We start from the raw sequence: 10,135 nt of genomic DNA, 5'->3' as shown, positions 1-10,135 counted from the left end.
TTGCGGCACTGGCCCTAATCTCTCGCGGCACTGGACCTAATCTCTTGTGGCACTGGTCCTAATCCCTTGTGGCACTGGTCCTAATCCCTTGTGGCACTGGTCCTAATTTCGTGTGGCACTGGTCCTAATCACTTGTGGCACTGGTCCTAATCTCTTGTGGCACTGGTCCTAATCTCTTGTGGCACTGCAGGTCCTAATCTCTTGTGGCACTGCAGGTCCTAATCTCTTGTGGCACTGCAGGTCCTAATCTCTTGTGGCACTGCAGGTCCTAATCTCTTGTGGCACTGCAGGTCCTAATCTCTTGTGGCACTGGTCCTCTCTTGTGGCACTGGTCCTAATCTCTTGTGGCACTGGTCCTAATCCCTTGTGGCACTGGTCCTAATCCCTTGTGGCACTGGTCCTAATCCCTTGTGGCACTGGTCCTAATCCCTTGTGGCACGACCTAATCCCATGTGGCACTGGACCTAATCTCATGTGGCACTGGACCTAATCTCATGTGGCACTGGACCTAATCCCTTGTGGCACTGGTCCTAATCCCTTGTGGCACTGGTCCTAATCCCTTGTGGCACTGGTCCTAATTCCTTGTGGCACTGGTCCTAATCCCTTGTGGCACTGGTCCTAATCCCTTGTGGCACTGGTCATAATCCCTTGTGGCACTGGTCCTAATCCCTTGTGGCACTGGTCCTAATCCCTTGTGGCACTGGTCTTAATCCCTTGTGGCACTGGTCGTAATCCCTTGTGGCACTGGTCCTAATCCCTTGTGGCACTGGTCCTAATCCCTTGTGGCACTGGTCCTAATCCCTTGTGGCACTGATCCTAATCACTTGTGGCACTTGGCCTAATCTCTTGTGGCACTGGTCCTAATCCCTTGTGGCACTGGTCCTAATCCCTTGTGGCACTGGTCCTAATCTCTTGTGACACTGGACCTAATCTCATGTGGTACTGGTCCTAATCTCTTGTCGCACTGGTCCTAATCTCTTGTGGCACTGGTCCTAATCTCTTGTGGCACTGGTCCTAATCTCTTGTGGCACTGCAGGTCCTGATCTCATGTGGCACTGGACCTAATCTCTTGTGGCACTGGACCTAATCTCTTGTGGCACTGGTCCTAATCTCTTGTGGTACTGGACCTAATCTCGTGGCACAGGACCTAATCACTTGTGGCACTGGTCCTAATCACCTGTGGCACCGGTCCTAATCTCTTGTGACACTGGTCCTAATCTCTTGTGGCACTGGTCCTCACGCTCTTGTGGCACTGGTGCTAATCACCTGTGGCACTGGTCCTAATCTCTTGTGGCACAAGACCTAATCCCTTGTGGCACTGGAGCTTATCTCCTGAGGCACAGGACCGAATCTCTTGTCCTACTCTAGTGGCACCATTCCTATTCCCTCTAGTCACTTTCAATTACCATTTATCCATCCCCCCACCCCCCAGCTGCCTCTAGGACCCCCCCCTGCCACAATGCCTCTAGGACCCCCCCTGCCACAATGCCTCTAGGACCCCCCTGCCACAATGCCTCTAGGACCCCCCTGCCACAATGCCTCTAGGACCCCCCTGCCACAACGCCTCTAGGACCCCCCCTGCCACAATGCCTCTAGGACCCCCCTGCCACAATGCCTCTAGGACCCCCCTGCCACAATGCCTCTAGGACCCCCCCCCCCCTGCCACAATGCCAATGGACCCCCCTGCCACAATGCCTCTAGGACCCCCCTGCCACAATGCCTCTAGGACCCCCCTGCCACAATGCCTCTAGGACCCCCCTGCCACAATGCCTCTAGGACCCCCCCTGCCACAATGCCTCTAGGACCCCCCTGCCACAATGCCTCTAGGACCCCCCTGCCACAATGCCTCTAGGACCCCCCTGCCACAACGCCTCTAGGACCCCCCCTGCCACAATGCCTCTAGGACCCCCCTGCCACAATGCCTCTAGGACCCCCCCTGCCACAATGCCTCTAGGACCCCCCTGCCACAATGCCTTTAGGACCCCCCTGCCACAATGCCTCTAGGACCCCCCCCTGCCACAATGCCTCTAGGACCCCCCTGCAACAATGCCTCTAGGACCCCCCCCCCCCTGCCACAATGCCTCTAGGACCCCCCTGCCACAATGCCTCTAGGACCCCCCTGCCACAATGCCTCTAGGACCCCCCCCCTGCCACAATGCCTCTAGGACCCCCCTGCAACAATGCCTCTAGGACCCCCCCCCTGCCACAATGCCTCTAGGACCCCCCTGCCACAATGCCTCTAGGACCCCCCTGCCACAATGCCTCTAGGACCCCCCCCTGCCACAATGCCTCTAGGACCCCCCCCCCTGCCACAATGCCTCTTGGACCCCCCCCCCCCGGTTGCCAATACGACCTGTCATTCCGGCAACATTGACAAACCCGCAGCAAATCATGTCCTCAACATTCTTTTTCCAAATTTCCCGTCAGTCGGAGTCAATCACCCAAGCCAGCGCAATATTCTATTTCTAAATTAAGTTTTCTCCGTCACAAAAAAAAAAAAAAACAATTTCTTTCGAATAATTTCATGGGAGTGAATAAATCGTTGGTCGCTTAGAGCGCGAAATGAATTACTCTGTCGAACAAAAAATCACAATCTGACATCACAGGACAAAAATAAAAACTATTTCAATTCACAAATATTAAAAGTTATATATATATATATATATATATATATATATATATATATATATATATATATATATATATATATATATATATATATATATATATATATATGTGTGTAAGTGAATATCAACGGTTAGTTTAAAGAGTGCCAAGCAATACCCACTGGTTGAATGCCCTGGGCAATTTGCAGTTTTATTCCTACAAGCCAATAAAGTCAGATATCCGGAAGGTCAGACTGACAAACAATTTGCAATATGGAGAGGCTGATCGGGGCGGAAGGGGGTAGGGGGGGGCGGAGGGGGTCGGGGGGGGGCGGAGGGGGTCGGGGGGGGTCGGGGGGGGGGGGGCGGAGGGGGTCCGGGGGGGGGTCGGGGGGGTCGGGGGGGGGGGGCGGAGGGGGGCGGGGAGGTACGGGGGAGGGGGTCGTGGGGGGTGAAGGCGTCACACTAACAAATGGTCCCGTTGAAAATGTCTGATGACCGGGCCTTCACTCTGCATCGCTTGAGTATGATTAGTGGGAGGGGGCGTGCGGTAGAGAGGGGGGGGTGTGAGGTAGAGAGGGGGAGGGGGGTGTAGTAGAGGGGGGACGTGCGGTAGGGGGGGGAGGGGGGAATGACCTCGAGCCTAAGAGGGAGAAGTCTTACTGGATGGGAGTGAGGATGCTGCTCTGCCACCCACAACACCCTGGCCGGTACGTAAGTCGTCTACAGCACATTAGCATTAGATATTTCCATATTTGGGATGGAGACGCCCGCACTATTTGGCGCGACTCCCTCGCGTTCCCCTTACACGGGGTCCATTCCACGTACCCCCGGAACGGAACAGGTGTCTCCTTTAGACTCCTGTTTTTGATCATCCCAATGCCAGCCGTACACAATATCGTTGCTTCTCCAGCCGAGATTCCGCCTTAGAAGCTTTCAGGCATAATCCCACGGACGTAGCCCCGCTCCACTGGCCGACCGACCAAGAACGGAACCATTTGTGTTTACTAGTTGTGTTTACTAGTTGTGTTTTTGCGGGGGTTGAGCTTTGCTCTTTCGGCCCGCCTCTCAACTGTCAATCAACTGTTTACTAACTACTTTTTTTTTTTTTTTTTTTTTTTTTTTTTTTCCCACACCACACACACACACCCCAGGAAGCAGCCCGTGACAGCTGACTAACTCCCAGGCACCTATTTACTGCTAGGTAACAGGGGCACTTAGGGTGAAAGAAACTTTGCCCATTTGTTTCTGCCTCGTGCGGGAATCGAACCCGCGCCACAGAATTACGAGTCCTGCGCGCTATCCACCAGGCTACGAGGCCCCTGTCCGGACCTGTCGTTCCTCTCGTACTGAGCAGGACTGCTATCGCAACGAAACAGTTTCATAGTAGGATCTGTCTCACGACGGTCTAAACCCAGCTCACGTTCCCTATTAGTGGGTGAACAGTCCAACGTTTGGTGAATTCTGCTTCACAATGACAGGAAGAACCGACCTATGAGCGTTCAAAGCGTCCATACAAGCCAGTTATCCCCGTGGTAACTTTTCTGACACCTCTTGCTTAAAACTCCTAAAGTCAAAAGGATAGACTTTTCCCTGTAGTCCCTCTACTGCCTTTCCCCCCACGAGTATATATGTATACATATAGGGAGGCCCCCTCCCCTATAAAGGGAGGGAGGGAGGCCTTGCTTTCGCAGTCCGTATTCGTACTGATAATCAGGATCAAGCCAGCATTTGCCCTTTATCTCTACGCGAGGTTTTTGTCCACGTTGAGCTGGCCTCAGGACACCTGCGTTATCATTTGACAGATGTGTGACAGAGGTAGAGGGGGGAGGTGCGTGTGGTAGATGGGGGGGGGGGCGAGCGGAAGAGTTGGAGGCCGTGAGGTAGAGGGGGAGTGCGGTAACGGGGGGAGGGTGCGTGCGGTATACGGGGGGGTAGGGGGCGTGCGGTAGGAGGGGGGCGTGCGGGAGGGGGAGGGGGGCGTGCAGTAGAGTTGGGGGGGGGGGGGTGCGGTAGAGGGGTGTAGTAGAAGGGGGGAAGAGAGGAGGTTCAGAGCAGGGAAATCATGCCTAACAAATCTTCTTGGATTCTATGATAAAGTAACAAGAATAAGGCAGGACAGAGAAAGATGGACAGACTACATATTTCTGGACTGCTAAAAAGCCTTTGACACAGTACCACTCAGGAGACTGCTATTCAAACTTGAGAGGCAGGCGAGAGTAAGCGGAAAAGCCCTAGCTTGGGTAAAAATTACTTAACAGGCAGTAAGTCAGGGGCAAGAAGTCGAATTGGCGAACAGTAACGAGTGGAGTACCTCAAGGATCAGTGCTGGGAGCAATTCTATTTCTAATATACGTGAACGACATGTCTATAGGAGTCAAGTCCTATATGTCGATGTTCGCGAATGACGCGAAATTAATGAGATGAGTTGTGACAGATGAAGACTGAAGGATACACCAAGAGGACTTGAATAAGATGCAGAGATGGTCAACACGAGTTATGGAAATGTGATTAGGTGACAGGAGACCAAAGGGTCAGTACACAATGAAGGGAAACTACCTTCCTCTGACAATTTGAGAAAGAGACCTGGAAGTGGACGTAATACCAATTCTAACTCCTGAGGCACATATAAATTGGATAACGACAGCAGCGTACTCTAACGCTAGCAAAAGTTAGAACGTCATTCAGAAACCTAAGTAAGGAGGCCTTCAGAGCGCTTTACGCTGCCTACGTAAGACCAGTCTTAGAGTATGCAGTCCCATCATGGAACCCGCACCTAAAGAAACACATTAGGATACTGGAAAAGGTTAAACAATTTGCGACGAGGCTCGTCTCAGAGTTGCATAGCATGGGATATGAAGAACGACTGAAGGAACTGTACTTGACGACGTTAGAAAAAAGGAGTTAACATAGAGATATGATAGCAGCATAAAAATACTTAGGGGGATTGACAAAGTGTAAATAGACGAAATGCTCACACTGAATACCAACAGAACAAGGGGACATCGGTTGAAACTGAAAACTCAGATGAATCACAGAGATGTTAGAAAGTTTTTAGAGTGAGAGTGGTGGTGAAATAGAATGAACTAAAGGAGCACATTGTGCAAGCAAACACTATCCATAGGTATGGATAGTGTTACAAACACTATCCATAGGTATGGATAGTGTTACAAACACTAGGTAACAGAGAAGTAAGACAGGAGTCATTGCTTTAAACAACCGAAGGCTAGAAAGGCGGGATCCAATAGCCAACGGTTGATCCTGCAGACACACATAGGTGAGTACACACACACACACACACACACACACACACACACACACACACACACACACACACACACACACACCAAATCCTGTTTCTAATATATGTTAACGATCTTCCAGAGGGTATAGACTCATTCCTCTCGATGTTTGCTGATGATGCAAAAAATTATGAGAAGAATCAAGACGGATGAAGATAGACAGAGACTACAGGGTAACAATTAGGAGTACAATTAGGCGAGTACACCTACCTCGTGACAAACACCCTATGAGAGGATTAACTAGGAGCCAATCCCTATCTGATCACTACTGTTCCCCAAGCAGCAATTAGGGACCAGCAAGTAAATCGACTGGCGGGTCGTGTTCCAGGGGGGAAAACTAGTACGGCAAGACTTGTTGACCAGACCACACACTAGAAATTGAAGGGACGACGACGTTTCGGTCCGTCCTGGACTATTCTCAAGTCGATTTGAGAATGGTCCAGGACGGACCGAAACGTCGTCGTCCCTTCAATTTCTAGTGTGTGGTCTGGTCAACATACTTCAGCCACGTTATTGTGACTCATCGCCGGCAAGACTTACCATGAGCTTGTGGTAGGGAAAGCTCACAGTTGCTACACAGGAGTCAGAAAATATCAACTCCTGTAGACACAAGGCGAGCAAGAGCCGCTTCAGAGTTGTGTGCGTGGTTAGCGAGTGATACTCACTATCAACTTAAATCTCCCGACATATGTAAAGTGAGGGGTGATAGTTAAGGTTGGCCAAGACAGCTATCATAAAGCTATCATGCGGCAATCATGAAGCTATCATGAGGCAACTATGAGGCAAGCATGAAGAAACCTATGCTGGAACTAGGGTATGGATAGGTTGTTAGCCTGCCATAGATAGCGCTGGGATTAGGGAAAGGATAGGTTGTCAATATGTTACAGTTGCTAGGTATGGCAAAGCTGCTGGGACAAGGGTAAAAATAGGTTTTCAGCATGATACAGCTGCTGAGACTAGGGTAAAGATGAGTTGATAGACATGACATTGTTGCTGGGACTAGGATAAGGATTCGTTGTCAACATGACGCAGTTGCTAGGCATGACATAATTGCTGGGACTAAAGTAAATGCAAGAAATGTATTTCTTAACTATAAAATATCCTGATAGTTAAATTTCATGATTTAGTGAATAACAATATTGTGAGCATGAATATAAAGAGCAGCCTAGAGAGTGCAGTATGGAAAAGGTAGCCAGGAAACTTACAGCATTAACGCGCGTCACATATTGCTGAACAGTAGCGACTGCAAAACTCTGAACACAAGTTCAGTCACACCTTATCACCTCCGATCCTTACAGGCTGAACCTGTAATTTCAGCTGTCTGCGGCCGCAATGTTATGACAAAGGTGTGTCAAAAGAATGAAGTAAATATTCCGTTGTTCTGGTGCCCCATACCCCTCATAACATTCCGTTGTTCTGGTGCCCCATACCCTTCATAACATTCCGTTGTTCTGTTGCTCCCATACCCGTCATAACATTCCGTTGTTCTGGTGCTCCCATACCCGTCATAACATTCCGTTGTTCTGGTGCTCCCATACCCGTCATAACATTCCGTTGTTCTGGTGCTCCCATACCCTTCATAACATTCCGTTGTTCTGGTGCTCCCATACCCTTCATAACATTCCGTTGTTCTGGTGCTCCCATACCCTTCATAACATTCCGTTGTTCTGGTGCTCCCATACCCTTCATAACATTCCGTTGTTCTGGTGCTCCCATACCCTTCATAACATTCCGTTGTTCTGGTGCTCCCATACCCTTCATAACATTCCGTTGTTCTGGTGCTCCCATACCCTTCATAACATTCCGTTGTTCTGGTGCTCCCATACCCTTCATAACATTCTGTTGTTCTGGTGACCCATACCCGTCATAACATTCCGTTGTCTTGGTGCCCCCATACCCGTCATAACATTCCGTTGTTCTGGTGCCCCATACCCTTCATAACATTCCGTTGTTCTGGTGCCCCATACCCTTCATAACATTCCGTTGTTCTGGTGCCCCATACCCTTCATAACATTCCGTTGTTCTGGTGCCCCATACCTTCATAACATTCCGTTGTCTTGGTGCCCCATACCCTTCATAACATTCCGTTGTTCTGGTGCCCCATATCCGTCTTAACATTCACAAAAACGTAAATTAAAGTGTCTCGAATTTTCCCCTTAAAGGTTTTCTCCGTTTATCGAGTGTGTGGTTGCACACACTACACATTAAATGTCACAAAGTGTGTGTAATGAGAAGGGCTCAAATCAGGAAATCTGAGAGACCAATTCAAGAAAATTCTCACATATTAGTTGCAAGCAAAGGCTGTGCAAGATTAGTTTAAACTAATAAACTAGGAACTAAAACTTTCCCAATAAATTGAACATAGGAAATAAACTTTTACTTATTTCTTATAAGATAGAAATAACAATCAAAGTTCAACAAATAATCCACATTATATATTTCCAACTCAAGATTCTTGTCACTAAACAATATTTAATTCACTTCAATTATGTATGAATTAAGATTAACTTTTAAACCTGTATTAGGATCTATACAAAATACGATTGATTACTGTTGATATCAAGACGAGGACTATGTCCCGAGGCCACAATAGTGAGGAAGGAATGAGATCCAATCGTTAGTTGCTCTAACACATGACTTGTAGGTCTGAACAAAATAGTATTGTAAAAAAAAAATTTCCTTTTAACATGTAGGTCGATATATTCCAGTCACCACTTAAAAGAAAATGGATGTGAGGTTATGGGTGACTATTGAGAGTCACGCAGCCGGGGCGCGCAGCCGGGGCGCGCAGCCGGGGCGTTCTGCCAATATTTCATGGGGCCATCCGTCGGGGGAGGTGTGGCCTTGTCTTCAGGCTCCCTGCTCTTTATTACTCTGGCTAATCTTCAGAATGTGCGTTTTAGGGCTCCGAGACACCTATCCTGAGGGTGGTCTTCCTGAGGGGTGGTCTTCCTGAGGGTGGTCTTCCTGAGGGGTGGTCTTCCCTAGGGTGGTCTTCCTGAGGGGTGGTCTTCCCTAGGGTGGTCTTCCTGAGGGGTGGTCTTCCCTAGGGTGGTCTTCCTGAGGGGTGGTCTTCCCTAGGGTGGTCTTCCTGAGGGGTGGTCTTCCCTAGGGTGGTCTTCCTGAGGGGTGGTCTTCCTGAGGGGTGGTCTTCCCTAGGGTGGTCTTCCTGAGGGGTGGTCTTCCTGAGGGGTGGTCTTCCCGAGGGTGGTCTTCCTGAGGGGTGGTCTTCCTGAGGGTGGTCTTCCTGAGGGGTGGTCTTCCCGAGGGTGGTCTTCCTGAGGGTGGTCTTCCTGAGGGTGGTCTTCCTGAGGGTGGTCTTCCTGAGGGTGGTCTTCCCGAGGGTGGTCTTCCCGAGGGTGGTCTTCCTGAGGGTGGTCTTCCCGAGGGTGGTCTTCCCGAGGGTGGTCTTCCCGAGGGAGGTCTTCCCGAGGGAGGTCTTCCCGAGGGAGGTCTTCCCGAGGGTGGTCTTCCCGAGGGTGGTCTTCCCGAGGGTGGTCTTCCCGAGGGAGGTCTTCCCGAGGGTGGTCTTCCCGAGGGTGGTCTTCCCGAGGGAGGTCTTCCCGAGAGAGAGGTCTTCCCGAGGGTGGTCTTCCCGAGGGTGGTCTTCCCGAGGGTGGTCTTCCCGAGGGTTGGTCTTCCCGAGGGGTGGTCTTCCCGAGGGTGGTCTTCCTGAGGGGTGGTCTTCCCGAGGGAGGTCTTCCCGAGGGTGGTCTTCCCGAGGGTGGTCTTCCCGAGGGAGGTCTTCCCGAGGGAGGTCTTCCCGAGGGAGGTCTTCCTGAGGGTGGTCTTCCCGAGGGTGGTCTTCCCGAGGGTGGTCTTCCCGAGGGGTGGTCTTCCCGAGGGTGGTCTTCCTGAGGGGTGGTCTTCCCGAGGGTAGTCTTCCCGAGGGTGGTCTTCCCGAGGGTGGTCTTCCCGAGGGTGGTCTTCCCGAGGGTGGTCTTCCCGAGGGTGGTCTTCCTGAAGGTTGCCGTCATTGTGTGATCCTTATGTCTTGAAAGTCGCCATCCCCGGTTCTCCTTTTCTATTAACTATCGTCAGGCATAAGGGAATAACTGCCACTGATCGAAAGGAACTCAAAATCGATCCCGTAATAAAAAAATTGTCTACTTATCTCATATTTACCTGCATATATCCGAGGGTCACCGTCTCTAGTGGTCTCGAAGGAGGCAGGGAACTAGTTTTTTTTTCAAAAGTCCTGACGTCCTCTTTATCCTGAGATATTCC

The 10,135-nt window shown here is 50.4% G+C and overlaps 1 protein-coding gene across 1 annotated transcript; it reads right to left on the bottom strand.

Moving 5' to 3' along the window:
- Positions 1–9,063: 9,063 nt before the first annotated feature.
- LOC138355247 (uncharacterized) lies at positions 9,064–9,885 on the bottom strand. The gene has a single exon (XM_069310110.1). The coding sequence runs from the start codon at positions 9,883–9,885 to the stop codon at positions 9,064–9,066; it is 822 nt and encodes a 273-aa protein (XP_069166211.1).
- Positions 9,886–10,135: the final 250 nt, after the last annotated feature.

This window comes from Procambarus clarkii, chromosome 66 (genome assembly GCF_040958095.1).
Source record: "Procambarus clarkii isolate CNS0578487 chromosome 66, FALCON_Pclarkii_2.0, whole genome shotgun sequence".
Lineage (NCBI taxonomy): Eukaryota > Metazoa > Arthropoda > Malacostraca > Decapoda > Cambaridae > Procambarus > Procambarus clarkii.
The sequence above is the reverse complement of the archived record's forward strand: the minus strand, read 5'-3'. Positions and strand labels throughout refer to the sequence as shown.